At 57.3% G+C, this 14379-nt stretch overlaps 1 protein-coding gene across 1 annotated transcript; it reads right to left on the reverse strand.

The window, feature by feature from the left end:
• Positions 1–9494: 9494 nt before the first annotated feature.
• On the reverse strand, positions 9495–11863 carry GBX2 (gastrulation brain homeobox 2). Its single transcript, XM_064435534.1, has 2 exons — positions 11175–11863; positions 9495–10714 (listed from the first exon to the last, which is right to left on the reverse strand). Exons 1-2 carry the CDS (start codon positions 11653–11655, stop codon positions 10191–10193), a joined length of 1005 nt encoding a protein of 334 aa, XP_064291604.1. The 5' UTR covers positions 11656–11863; the 3' UTR covers positions 9495–10190.
• Positions 11864–14379: the final 2516 nt, after the last annotated feature.

The raw sequence follows: 14379 nt of genomic DNA on the forward strand, positions 1-14379 counted from the left end.
GGCAGAACTGGGTTTGGATTCCCCCCGGGTGCAAAGCTGTAGTAGTGCTCCCTTTTTTAGGAGCCAGCCGTCCCTCCCCTCCTTTGCTCTCCTGGAGGGATGTGGGTTTTGATTTCCTGGCGGGCACGGCTGGCTGCTCTCTCTCCCTAAGATCTGGCTTCTCCTGGAAGATCCTGGTGCTCAGGGATGGTGGAGCAGATTTAAGGATGTCTTTCATGCCCACGTTCCTCACCTTACCCCGAGCCCACCCCTGTGCACCCCTGAAACGCTCCCAGCTGGTGGCATTCACTGATGCCTGGGGAAAAAAGAAAATATCCTACAGCAAAGCAACGGGGTCAGGAGGAGCTTGTGAAGGAAAACTCTTGATTCCCGTAATGGGAGTGGGGGAAACATCCCCTTTTTTTCCTTTTTTTTTTTTTTTTAAGAGAAAAAGTAATTCCTAAAGAGCCCAAACTTGCTCTGCCATAAGGGCCTTGCTGTGCATTTCCCCCCTTGCCTCCACAGGATTCACTCTGGTGGATGCTGGGAGCACCAGCCCAAGGAAGCTTCTCCAGAGCCCAGGAGATTCTCACTCTGTAGCTACCACCTGCTTTTAGCCCTCATCCAGGACATTCCCTGGGCTGGTTTTTATTTGGTTTTTTAATACAAATCCAAACTGGTGTGAGGGGAGCAATGGGATGAGGACAGGAAGGTGGTGGGATGGGGCTGACTCTTTCCTGGTAACCAGCTTTGTTTTCCAGAAGAGACCCACATCCAGCTGGTTTTTAAACAAAAATATTTTATGCTCCGTGGAGGTCAGGTAAGAGTGACCTTAAAGAGCCAGGATTTTATTTCTCCACCTGTGTCCAAAAGCCAGAGCTGGAGGTGTCTGAAATCTGATTTTGTGGAGGTTTTCCTGTGCATTTCCCCAGCCTGGGGCTTGAAAATTCAGGGACTTCTGAGTCACCTGTTTGCAGTGAGTTTAGTAATCCTCAATGGATTCAATCTTTCCCATCAGTTTCTCAATCCTGGATTTCTCTCCCATTGGTTTCTCAGTCCTCAGTGGATCCCATCTCTCCCATCAGTTTCTCAATCCTCAGTGGATCCCATCTCTCCCATCAGTTTCTCAGTCCTGGATTTCTCTCCCATCAGTTTCTCAGTCCTCAATGGATTTAATCTCTCCCATCGGTTTCTCAATCCTCAGAGCATCCCATCTCTCCCATCAGTCTGGCTGATGCCCAGCACTCCTGGGAAGCTCTGAGCACCTGCAGCATCCCACATCCAGGCCATGGGATGCCTTGGCTTGGCTTGGAAGGAAGCTGGAAGCTCCTGTCCCACCCTGAGCAGGGACACCCTGGAACTCGGTCTTACCCAGGCTGGGAGAAGCCCAGCCGAAACTGGAGCTCTTCTGAGCCCGGAATTTGGGCTCATCCCTGCTCCCTTTCCCCCTCTCTTTCTGGGCTGGATCTCAGGCAGGTGACACCCGCAGGAATTGTGCTTTTTCCGCGAGGAAACCTCGCAATTCCCACCTGAACGTGACTTTGGAGAACCATTTAGGCTGGAAAAACCTTCCCGGTGCCCCAACCCTGAAGGGAGAGCCATTCCTAAAGGCGGCCATTCCCGGAGAAACCCTCCAAGTGCAGAGGGAAAAGCAGGCTGGGGATCCCACCGGGCAGGCGCTGATCCCTGCTAATGCCCAGTAAAGCCTTTAATTGCCCAATAAATGAACTGGCAGGAACCATTTGACGCCCAGCGCCTGCAATTAGCACTTTTTTATTTGCCTTCTCCCGGGTTTGTTTGGAAGCTGAGGAGGTTCCCTGGCTTCGGGGAGAGGATGAGGAGCTCTGAAGCGGTGGGAGAGGAGAGGTGATGCTGCTGCTGCCCAGGGATCCACCTTGGGCTTCCAGGGAATGCACAAAACCCCTGGAGCTGCCTCCAGCCCTTCAGGAATTGGTGCTGCTGCCACCGAGGGCTGCTCGTTGCTCAGCCGGGGAGAATCTCCTGATTTTGCAGTAAAAAATGCTCATTTATTGCCGATTTGGGGCAGGAGCAAACGAGGGAGGGTGAGTGGGAATGGAAGGCCGGGAATGTGGATCTGAGGAAGGAAAGGCTGGGATCTGCAGCAGCCCCGAGCTGCCAGGGCCAGGGGAAGGAGGAGAAGGAGACAAAAGCTCCCTGCCCGATGCAGGAGGGACAAAAGGGATCCCAAATGCCAGAACACCCCATCCCGCAGCGCTGGAAATCCGGCTTGGAAATCCCAGCTCGGCTTGGGGCCAGCCCGAGGAGGATGGAGCTGCCTTGGAGGGAAAGGAGACCCCGAGAGGGGGATGAGGATGTCCCTCAGCATCCCGATGGTTCCCAGCTGTGGCCTGGGAAGAGCCGGGAGCCAGAGGGAGGGGGCAGACCTGCAAATTCAAATTGTCCCGGCCAGAAAATCCGCTCCACCCCCAGCCCTGCTTTACCCTTCTCTTTGGAGTTTTGGGGGGCTGTGGGGCATCCCCCGGGTGGATGAGCCTCTCCGACTGCTGCTGGGCTGCGCCTTCCTCCCCACCCCTCCTCCTCCTCCTCCTCCTCCCGCTGCTGCCCTTCCCAGCAGAGGAGCAGCATCCCCATCTCCCGCTCCGCGGATCCAACTGGTAATGGCCGGGCTGATTGACTGCAGATTTCCCCGTAACTGAGCTTAATTAGCAAGCTAATCAGCTCTGGAGATGGCTCCAATTTATTTATTGGCTGGTGGCTGCCACTTAATCGGCCTGGCCAGCTCGTACCGGCAGCGCCGGGGTTCCGTGCCAGGTGAGGAACAATTCGGGATGGGAGCCGGGATGCGGAGTCCCCTCCCTGGAGGTGAGGGAGGGCCGAGCTCCGTGCCCGGCTCGGGGCAGCTCTGCACCACCACGGGGGTGATTTGTGCAGGCAGGGGGAGAGAAGGAGCGTGTTCTTTGCACAAACACCCAAAATAGTCCTTGGAGCAGGGAGGAGGCATCCAAAGGCAGCGTGGTCCCTGGGTCACCTCTTCTGGAGGTGACACAGAGCAAGGCTCCTGCAGCTTGTGCTTCTCAGTTCCCTCCAGCAGCGCAGAAGGGACTGAAAAGAAATATTTTATTTTTTTTCTGGATTTTTCTTTTCTGCTGGAATGACTGGGAAAGTGGCATCAGTGTTCCCTGGGCTGATGTTCTGGGAGTGGAGGCAAAGGAGGAAGGGGAGCACTGGTGGTGGGGCAGACAGGGTCTCTGTCCCAGGTGTTGGGGAGCCACGGAAGCAGGATTTGCAGCATGGGAAAAAATTCCCACCCTTGGCTCCTGGCCCTCCAGATGTTCCCCCAGCCTCCGGATGGGACAGAGATGTGGGATGGCAGCAAGGAGGGAAGGGAATGGGATTTCCACGCCTTGGTTCCCTGCTGCAGGGAGGAAGGGAAGGGAAGAGCGGCAGGATGAAAGGGGAGGAAAACAGCTGGAGAAGGCACCTGCAAAGAGCCCTCTCCTGGCTAAAGCATCGATCCCCCGAAGGCATCCAGTCTCCAGCTGAAGACCTGGAGCAGTCGGAGAGACCCCACACACACCTTGTTAGCTGGCTCTGATCTGGAATGCATCCATATTTTAAGGAAAAAAAAAATAAGGAAAAAAGGCCTTGCTCCTCGTTGGAGGCTGCCTGGCTGGAGCTGCCGGATCCATTCCCCTCCTGCTGGTCCAAGGGCCCCCCGGTGCCGGTGTTTTCTCCTGTGCAGGCACTTTTGGGCAGTGATTGAGTCATTTCCCCTCTCTCTGACAAGGGGGGACAGCGCCAGCTGGGACAGCCCCGCTCTCCTGTGAGCACCTCATCCCTGGAATGTGCCAGGCCGGGCTGGGCAGGGCCTGGAGCAAGCTGGGCTAGTGGAAAGCTGGGGTGGGATGGGCTTTGAGGTGTCTCCCAACCCAAACCCTCCTGGGAGTCCTGCAGGACATCCTGGTGGTGGATGGAGCTGATCCCAGCAGCAGGGAGGTGGGACTGGGATCTGGGTGAATCCAGGGAGGTGGGATTGGGAGCTGGGTGAATCCAGGGAGGTGGGATTGGGAGCTGGGTGAATCCAGGGAGGTGGGATTGGGAGCTGCTGAATCCAGGGAGGTGGGATTGGGAGCTGCTGAATCCAGGGAGTAGGGATTGGGAGCTGGGTGAATCCAGGGAGCCCTGGGAGAAGCAGGGGATGCTCCTGGCACCCCTGGAGCAGAGAGAGGATTGGTGGCTGCCGCCCTGGAATCTCTCCTGGAGAGGGTCATTGGAGGGAGTAATTGGGATCACCTCACTTTACAAATGTTACTTTGCAGAACGAGGCAGGAAGACAGATCGACCTCAACTATTATTCATTAAGGAAAGTCCTTTATAAATCCCAAATTAACAATTTCTCTCGGAGAGAGCCTTCCCATTACCCTCCTTTGGCGGGGACTTATTGCCGCTCTGGAAATGGGGAAATCTGAAAATAATTGGGGAGGGGGGAGAAATTGCAGCTGTGGGCTTAGGAGCCCAGCATCTGGTGGGAAAAAAAATACAGATGTGAGTCTTAAAAATGACCATGAGCCTGATCCAGAGGGGCAATGTTTCTGACAGGCACTGGGAGGCTCAGAAAAGCCCCAGTGGCTTCTCAGCAGCTGAGGGATTGTTTGGAATGCTCAGGGCCCCACAGCACAGCCACAGCTCTGCAGAAGGTCCCTGCTGTCACCCACATGAGGGGCAGTGGGGACAGAGAGCTGCTCCCACTGGGGACTGGGGAGCTCTCTGCACTGCTCTGGCCTGGTGTTTGGGGTGAGGAGAGGGAATTTCAACCCAAATCCTTTTGGGGTTTTGGGTGAAAAGCACTAAGATTTTTTTTTTTTTTTTTTTTTTTTTTTTTTTTTTTTTTTTTTTTTTTTTTTTTGTCCCAAGCAGTGGAGGAAAACCAGGCAGTGATTGGTCCTTAAAAACTCAGAGGTGCCTTCCCAGTCGGGTGCAGGAGGGTGGCCCAGTGGTTTTTATCATGGAGTTGTGGGGGAATTGTGGATTTGATAGGGTGTCTTAGCCCCAGCTGCCACGTTTGGGGTGACGGGAGATGCCCTGAGGACACCTCGGGGGTGGTGCAGGAGGATTTGTGGGGAGGAGTTGTTGCTGTGGCCCAGAGGAGCTGACAAGGTTTTGAGCCAAGGCTGCCAGAAAAAAAAAAAAAAAAAAAAAAAATCCAATTCCTTGATTTGTATGACCCATTCCCATGGTTTCTTTTGGCTGTTCTGGGAATGCCAGCAAGGGGGGCAGGTGTTTTTTTAAAGGGCTTTTGGGGCCAAACCCACCTTTCCCCACAACATTTCCGAGTATGGACGCTTTTGCAGCAAAACCAAAATTATCTTGAAGAGGATCAGAACAGGGAGGAAAACAGTAAATATTTCTGTTTATACTCAAGCAGTTGCAATTTTTGTCACTTCAGGTAGCATCAAGACTTGCTAACTTAAAAAAAACCCAACAAAATCCCTGCTAATGTCCCTTTTAGGGAGGCCATTTCTGGGGTCTTTTAGAGAAGATTGGGATCTCCAGGCACTTGGCACCGCAGCTCCTCTCTGCCGGTAACACTCTCCTGGAAAATGACAAACGGGAATCCCCGGGTTGCCTTTCGCTGGGTTAATTAATAGGATGTGAGCCCCAAAAGGGCAATGGGCTCTTTGCCACTCGCCACCGTGACCCCCCCAGGTTCCACTGCCGGGAGATCGCTCTCCCTGGGGACAGGCGGGGGTGAATTCCCGTTATCCCGCAGGTGCTGGCTCGGAGCATCCCGGAGCATCCCCAGCGCCGCCGGCGCAGCGGAGCCCGGGGCTGCGGCCGCTCCTGCCCCGCATCCCAGCAAGCCGGGGCTCGCTCGGTGCCCGAGGGACGCGGGGGATGCTCCGGGCACGCAGGGATGCGGGCTGGGCATTCCCAGGGTTTCCCCCACGCTGGTTTGTCTGGGAAAGGCGGAACGCGGTGCCCCGCAGCCCCCTCAGCGGAGGGTTTTGCTCGTGGCTGAAATCTGCGCGAACTCCGCGGAATTCTGCGGGCATCCCGCAGAATCGCTTTGCTTTTAGCTGAAATCCCCCTTTTCCTTTGGGTCTGGCTCGATTTCCCGCACCGAGGAAGCGCCGCCTTAGCTCGGAGCCGCGGCTCGGGGAGACGGAGCAGAGGTTTGAAATCCACGTGGCTCCGTTTAAAATGGCAAAAAAAAAAAAAAAAAAAAAAAAAAAGGCAACAAACCGAGAAAACAAAAGTAGCCTGCATCCCTGCATCCTTCCTTGCTCCGCAGGCCGCTGGGAAAGGCGGCCTTTGGCTTCTCCCTCCGGCCCGGCCGAGCCCCGGGGAAAGTTGGGCGAGCGAGTTGGCGGAGCCGGAGGGAGGGCGGCACAGATCGATTGGCGACTTTAATAGGATCAGGTCAGTGTAATCCTGTTTCAGCCATTGTAATTCAGGCAGCCAAGGAGACCTCAAACTATAGGGGAAGGGGCTTTTAAAACCTCCGCGGTCCTGCCACAAAGCCAGAGGCTGGGGCCGGGACAAAAGCGGCAGGGAGGATGAAGTGGCTTGAAATAAATAGATTAAGGCTCTCTATGGTCCGGGCGTAGCGGGAGGGAGAAAAGAGCAAGCGAGGGGCGGGCGGGAGGGGACGGAAGGGACCCGGCACCTTTTGGGGACAGGGGGTGGCCGGGCAGCGCGTCCCCTCCCGCCGCCCCCCGCGCCTCCCGGGGCTCGGGAGCGGCAATCAATTTTTATGGTGCAATTTATAATTCATACAGGTTGTCTCCGCGCATATGGTGTTGCTTTTGTGTGTCAGGGTGCCGGCTGCTTTATGACAGCCACGGCAGGGATTGGGGATTCGCATCCACCGGGGATGGAGCCGGCCCCGAGGGGTGGGGGTCTGTTCCCAGGGGGATGCTCGGTCCTTCGGGAGGGCATTCCCGAGGCAGCCGCGCTCAGCAGGGACAGGGGAAAGGCTCGGAAAGCCCCAGCCCGGCCGGTCCCGGCTGCGATAGTGAAACCAATCCAGGCAGGACGAACAGAACCGAGTCCGGGGGCTCCGGGCAGCGCCGGCTCGCTGCGGCCGGGGGTGACCCCGGGGGGATTTAAAGGCGCTGATGTCTCATTTAACAGCGAGGCAGCGCCAGCCCAGCCCCGCTGCCCAGCCTCAAAAATCCGCATTTCTGGCTGAACCCGCGGCCGGGCTTTGCTGGGGCTGGCAGAGGAGCCTCTCCGGCCCCTCCGAGCTCGGGTTCGCCGGCACCGCGATTATTTGATCCGCAGATGTAAGAGGAATTTATTGTAACAACAAATATAGTGATGTCAAAACCCAACCTTGGATTAAAGCCGGCAGCCAAAGGGGAAGTGTATTAATTTCAAACAGCATCAGAGGCCAGTGCCTATTAGGACGAGCTATTCTTCAGACCCCCCCATCAGAATTAATCATTGGGAGTTAATTTGAAGCTCAGACAAGTTGCTGTTAATTTAGTGCAGGGAGGACGGGATGGAATAAAAAGCTGAGGTGCTGGCCGGGCCTCCTGGGTCTCATTAATCAGCGAGCTGAGACGGCCTGGCTTGATTACAATTTGCAAAAAAATTCATTAGAGCCCGGGCGATTGACAATTTTTCTCTCTGCCTGTGATCTGACTCATTAGGCAGCCAAATGAAAGCCATGATGATGGTGATGATGACAGCTATCAACCCCCTCGCTTGTTTATCTCCTTCTCCTCCGGCCCCCGGCCCGGGGCTTCCCCCTGCAGCCCCGCTCGGGGTTAGGGGGGCAGCGGGGACCCCGAGCCCATCGCTGCCGGGGAGGGATCCGGGCAACGGGGGAGCAGCAGCTGCTGCTCCCCAAAAACCCGCACTCGCACCCCGGGAGGGGGCACAGCCCGGTCTGGGGGTACACCCCAGTTTGGGATGCACAGCCCAATTTGGGATGCACACCCCAATTTGTAGGCACAGCCTGATTTGGGATGCACAGCCCGGTTTGGGATGCACAGCCCAATTTGGGGGTACAGCCCAATTTGGGGGTACAGCCCGATTTGGGATGCACAGCCCAGTATGGGTAGCACACCTCCGTTTGGGAGGCACACCCCAATTTGGGGGTACACCCCGGTTTTGGGGGCACAGCCGCGGCTGCAGCTCCGAGCGCCGCCCGGGCTCAATCCAAGCAATTCCAGGGATGATTTTTTTTTTTTTTTTGGAAGCAGCGCCGGGGGTGGCGTTTGTCCCACGCGTGTCCCGCGGCTCCCGGCGCCCCCCCGCGCGCGGAAAAAACCCCAAAACATTATCATCATTCTAATGAACATTGCGGTTTTTAAAGCTTTCCAGGGCAGGCTGGAATTGCGCGCGTGTTTTCCCGCTGCTCCCCGCGTGTCCGTGGCTGCCCGTGGGGCCCCCGGCGCTGCTGGCCGGGCTTGTGCCTTTTTGGGAACGGGGACCCCCCCCGTGCACCCCCGGAGCCACGGCCAACCCCCTCCGACCCCAACAAAAATCATATTAACAACATTAATTGTTATAATTATAATAAATAAGTGATGAAGCGCGAGCGATGTGGCGCGGCCAAGCCTGGGAGCCTGTCCCGGGACCGAAGGACCCCCCCAGATTTAATTAGTTCATTTTAATAGAGCCCCCCCCCCCTCCATCACCCCCCCGGCGCTCCGTTTTCCTGGGGAAAATGTCATTTTTAATTCCAAATCGGCGCTGCCGATGTCACGGTGGCACCGGCACGGATGGAGCCGGGATGCGGATAATGGGGAGGGAAAAAAAGAAAAGGGATGAAAAGGATGCGGGAAGGGAAGGGGGGGACGCGGGACCCTTCGGCCCCGACCCCTCCCACCCCCGGCGCAACGAAAACGGGCGCGGGGCTGGGGGCAGCGGCTGCACCCCCCCAAAAAAACCCCAAAAACGGGGCTGGGGGAGCGAGCGGACCCCCAAACTGCGGGCTGGGGGCTGGGGGAAGCGGCACCCCCCAAAAACACGGGGTGGGGGCAGCGGCTGCAGCCCCGAGCAGGGGGAGGGTGCGGGGAGCTCTGCCCCGCGCAGTCACAGCTAAACAGCTTTTTTTGCAGCTTTCTCATCCCTCAGAATAAGGGAAATAGGAAAAAAAAACCCAACAAACCAAAAAAAGAGAAAGTTTTCCACCCGGCTCCCCCCTCCCCGGCAATAAATGTGGCTCCGCAAAAGGAAAAAAAAACCAAAACACAAAAGCAGAAAATCAAAAATCCAGGCGAGAGCAGCATCGCTCCGCTCCGGCAGCGCAGGAGGGGAAAGGAAAATCAGCTCCACACCAGATCCTGGACAGAACAGCCGGGGGCTGGAGGGCTTCTTTTCTGTCTTTTTTAAAAGTCTTTTTTGTTTCTTTGTCGGTTTTTATTCACAAGACTTTTAGTTTGCTTTTAAATTTCATAACTTATAAGGAAATAAGCTACATTGAAATAAATTAAACACAATAGTGAAGATCGTGCTGCTTTTTTTTTTCTTTTTTTTTTTTTTTGCCTTTCCCCACCCCCCCCTCCCCTTCTCTCCTTTAAACATGGCTTGGTAGAATAGGCAAACCAAATCGACAGAAAGCCAGGCAAAAAAAAAAAAAGAAAAAAGAAAAAAAAAAGATTTAAAAACTCATTCCCCAGTGCCTGCCACTCAGCCATCGGCAACAAAACCAAACAATAAAAAAAGGCGTGAAATGAAACTCTGAGTTTTCTTTCGGATTTTTTTTTGTTTGTTCGTTCGTTCTGTCGTCTTTTTGTCGCTTTTTTTGTTTTACCTTTCGCCCCCGAACAAGAAAGAAAACCCCAAAAGGGCGAGAGGCGCCGCGGGGATGCTCCGCGCAGGGGATCCAGCGCCGGCTCCGCGTCCAGGGCGCCCGGAGCGGGGCAGCCTCGCAATAAATATCTCTGGGTGTGTGTGGGGAGTGGGAGGGAGGCTCGTGTGCCTCTGCCAGCCGGGACATCCCTGCTCCCAACCCAGACCGTTCCCAAGCCGCCGTCAGCGGAAAGTTCCGCTCTGGAGTTCGGGGATTTGCCACGCGCTCGCGCGGGGTTCTGTTTTTCCTGTTTTATTTCGTGCTGTTCTAGTTCTTTGCCGTGGGTTTTTCTGCTGCCGGTTTGTTTGTTTTGTTTGGTTGGTTTTTTTTTGCTTCTCTCGTTTTTGTTTCTAAGCGGGCGGGTCGCCTTCAAACCCCGGGTTGGAAACTTTTCCCGTGAAAACCTGGCGGGACGAGGGAGGGATCAGGGCCGGGCTTGCTCCAGCTGCTGGTGCTGACTCCTGATCGCGAACCTGCTGACGTGCACCGGGATGGGCACCACGATCTTGGGGTTCCGCGACGGCTCCCCCGTCTTGGAGTTGGCGTTGCCCGCCTTGACCCGTTTCCATTTGGCCCGCCTGTTCTGGAACCAGATTTTCACCTGCACCTCGCTGAGTTTGAGGGCGTGAGCGATCTGGGACCTCTCGGTCAGGGACAGGTACTTTTTGCAGTGGAATTCCTTCTCCAGCTCCAGCAGCTGCTCGCTGGTGAAGGCTGTTCGCCTCCGCCGGTTTTTGCCCGTGGACGTGGTGCTGCTGGAGCTGGGCGGGTTCTGGGCGCTCTCCTCCAGCGCGTTGCCAGAGTCCTCCTCCTTGTGAGCCGCCTGCCCGGGGATGTTGTCGTCCGAGCTGTAATCGAGGTCGCTGTCCATGGAGAAACTTTCCTCCTTGCCTTTGGCGTCCTCCTCCGCCTTGGGGTCCTCCTTGCCCGGGCCGCGCAGAGCCCCGGCTGGCAGGGAGGGAGCAGAGGCCCCGGTCAGCATCCCGCACGCTCCGTGCCCGCCCCGCAGCCCCAAAAACGATTCCCCGGGGACCCCTTTTTTGTGTTGTTTTCCCTCCTTTCTTTTTTTTTTTTTTTTTTCTTTTTTTTTTCCCCCCCCCCATCCACCGGCGCACCTTTGGGTCGCACCGATGTTACCGAGGCTTCCCGGGCGGGCTCAGCCCTCCCTGCTCCGCGGCCGCGTCTCCTCCCGGGGCCGCTCCCGTCTCCTCCCGGGGCTGCTCCCGTCTCCTCCCGGGGCTGCTCCCGTCTCCTCCCGGGGCCGCTCCCGTCTCCTCCCGGGGCTGCTCCCGTCTCCTCCCGGGGCTGCTCCCGTCTCCTCCCGGGGCCGCTCCCGTCTCCTCCCGGGGGTCCCCCCGCTCTCCCGCCCCCCATCTCCCGCTCCCCCCCGAGGGAAGCGCTCACTCACCGAGGGAAGCCTGGACGGCGTCGGCGGCGGGGAAGGGCAGGAGGGCCCCGTCCTTGCCCAGGAAGGCTTTGCCGTCGTCGCCGCCGCCGTCCGGGGGCATCCCCTCGCCTTTCTCGAAGTTGCCCGGCGGCGCGAACTTCCTGGCGGCCTCCTGGTGCTGCGGCGAGGCGGGGAAGGTGCCGGGCAGCGTGGCCATGAGCGTGGAGGTGAGCGCCATGCCCTGGGCCAGGCTGGAGCAGAAGCCGGAGGGCAGGCTGGGCAGCGGGTGGTGGTGCGGGTGCGCGGGCGGCAGCGCGGGCGGCGGCGGCGGCGGCGGCAGCACCACGGGCCGGTAGGGCATGAACATGGGGTAGCCGGTGTACACGAAGTGCCCGGGGGCGGGCGGCGGGGGGCTGCCGATCAGCGAGTCGATGCTGAAGGCCGTGCTGCTTCCCAGCGGGCGCTGCATCATCATCAGCGAGGGCTGGAAAGCCGCGCTCATGCCGGGCGAGCGGGCGGGCGAGCCGGCACCTTCCTCCTCCTCCTCCTCCTCCTCTTCCTCCTCCTCGTCGTCGTCGTGCTGCGGCTCGGCGGCGGCGGCGGCGGCGTGCCGGCTGCCGCGAGCAGCCGGGGCAGAGCCGGGCGGAGCGGGGCCGCGGCCCGGCAGCTCCCGCACCTCGGGGCCGCCCCGCCCGCGCTGCGCCCCCCGGAGCCGCCGCCGCTCTGCCCGCCCGCGCCGCCCGCGCCCATTCACATTTTGGCCGCCTGGGAACCCGGCCCGCCCCACGTGGCCGCCGCCGCCGCCGCCCATTGGCGGAGAGCGGGAGGGGGCGGGGCTGGGCGGCGAGGCCACGCCCCCGATGCCCCGCCCATTCACGGCGCCCCGGACGGAGCGGCCGCGCGGGACCGGGACAGCGCGACACGGCCCGGGGCTGGCCCCGAGCAGCCCTGCCCGCAAGGCTGCTCCTGACTCCTTCTTCTGCCCTTTCCCCCCGATTTTTCCCCCCTTTTCCCCCCCTTTTTTTCATTTTTTTCCTCTTTTTTCCCCTTTTTTCCCATTTTTTCCATTTTTTCCCCTTTTTTCCCCCTTTTTTCCCCTTTTTTCCCTTTTTTCCCCTTTTCCCCTTTTCCCCCTTTTTCCCCCTTTTCTCTTTTTCCCCCCTTCTTTTTCTCATTTTTAAATTTTTTTTTCTTTTTTCCCTTTTTTAAAATTCACTCTCACCTCTTCTTTTTTCCCCCTTCCCTTCTTTTTTTTTTCTTTCCATTTTTCCCTTCCTTTTTTCTTTCCTTTTTCCCTTTTCCATTTTTTTCCCTTTCCATTTTCCCCCCTTTTCTTTTTTTCCCCCCTTTCCTTTTTCCCCCTTTCTTTTTTTTCCTCTCTTTTTTTCTCTCTTTTTTTTTTTTTTTTGAAAAGCCCCCAAATAGGCTCCATGTGGTTCTGGGTAAAGTCAGCCCCTGGCTTGGCTTTGAAATTGCTTCTGCAATTATGTAAAAGAGCCATTCAGCAACACGGCGGAATTAAAAGCGATGGAGGGGCTGCTCCCTTTTCTCCGGCGAGCTTCTCATGTTGGCCGGCTCAAAGCCTTTTCCAACACGACGTCTTTGGCGAGGACAAAAGCTGGAACAAAAAAAAAAAAAGGGGGAAAAAGGAAAAAAAAAAGCCCCCAAACTTGTAAATTGAACGTCAAGGGAACTTTACACAATTTCAAAGGCCATAAATAATGATAAAGGGACCAGGCGAAGAGGCAAACCCAGGCAATTAATGGAGGTTCCCAAGCAAAGATCAAGTGGTTCGGAAAATAAAATTAAATGCAGGAAAAAAAAAAAAAGAAAGAAAAAGAAAAGAAGGAGAGGGAGAGGGAGGGAAAAAAAAAAAAAGAGAAAGGAGGGGAGTTGGCCGGGGGTGGGTTTGGGAAGTTGAAGTGTTCCCGGGACAACGGTGCTGGCTGTGCCCCTGCGCTTGGCTTTGGGGTTCTGCAGCCCAGCCCCGCCTGGAATCGGCTGTGCCCGGGGGAGGCTCCCCAAAACCCCGGGATCTGCGGGATCCCCCGGGATCTGCGGGATCCCCCGGGAATGCCAGCGCCGGGCACCACCCAAACCCGGCCCCCCAAAACTGCGCGGGCACGGCGCCGCCCCAAAACCGGCCCCTGAGGAGCTGCGCCCCCAAATCCCCCCAAATCCCCCCAAATCCCTTTCCCGGGCGGGGCTGCGAGCCGTGCCCGCGTTTTGGGTCAGTCTGTCCGTCCCTCGGCCGCCATCTGAAAGCGTTCTGGTCAATCGGGGGGCGCAGCTTTGGCTGCCCCCCCCCAGCCCGGACGCACTTTTTGGGGCGCTGTGAGTCACCCCCCAGCAGGATTTTGGGGTTCCTGCGGGGAGGGAGAGGGGATGGCCACGGGAGCAGCTGGGAATGGGGTTCGGGATGGGGATGGGGATGGGGATGGGGGCTTGTGGGATGCGTGTGCACAAACACTTTCGGGGCCCAGCTCCGACTGGAAGGGACTGGGAAAAGTTGGCTTCCCCAGCTCATTTCCATGTGTCCCACAAGTGCAGCAGCTCGGGAGCCTCCCCAGCCCCGCAGAGGGTGCCGTGCCCCCCGCCGATGTTTCCTCTCCCGTTTTTTATCCCTTTCCCCCTCTCCACCCGGAGATGTGGATCGCAGCCCTCTCCTGCCTCCCTCCCCTTCTAAACCCCGAGCTAAACCCAAAACCCCAAAACCTCGAGGGGCGCAAAGCAAAGCGAGTCCAGCGGGGCAAAAAAAAATAAAAAATCTCTTTTTTTTTTTCAGGAAAGGCCCGCTGGACTGCGGGAAGGGCAGGGATAATCAGGCATGGAAATGTGTACCAACAGCCAGCTCCCGCAGCTGTTTTTACCCTCAGCCCCCTTCAAAATTTGCCCACAAACAAGTGCCTTTGCCGGACGGCAGCATTATTTCGGGCAAGAATGGGCTTTTTGTTCGGCACATAATTAGCTGATTTTTTTTTTTCTTTCTCCCGGAGGAAAAAAAAAACCAAAAAAACAAAAAACCAAAAAACCCAACCAAAAACTCGGCGGTCCCTGAGTGTGGCCGGAGCTCCGGGGAGCGGAGCAGGAGCGAGGGGAGACCCCAAAGCGCAAGAAGGGGGCGAACCCCAAAGATTGGGTGGAAATCAGAGGGTCGGGCTGGGCTGGGGCAGCGCTTTTCCCCCTGGATGGGCCGTGGGGGAGATGGGGCACCCCGAGGATGGAG

Source organism: Passer domesticus, chromosome 10, assembly GCF_036417665.1.
Source record: "Passer domesticus isolate bPasDom1 chromosome 10, bPasDom1.hap1, whole genome shotgun sequence".
Lineage (NCBI taxonomy): Eukaryota > Metazoa > Chordata > Aves > Passeriformes > Passeridae > Passer > Passer domesticus.

Excerpts from the sequence above, each read along its gene's own strand:
- GBX2 (XM_064435534.1), bottom strand. The coding sequence starts at position 11,655 with ATGAGCGCGGCTTTCCAGCCCTCGCTGATGATGATGCAGCGCCCGCTG. Across the intron at positions 10,715-11,174 it reads CGCCGTCCAGGCTTCCCTCG|CCGGGGCTCTGCGCGGCCCG; the intron begins GTGAGTGAGCGC and ends CCTCCCTGCCAG.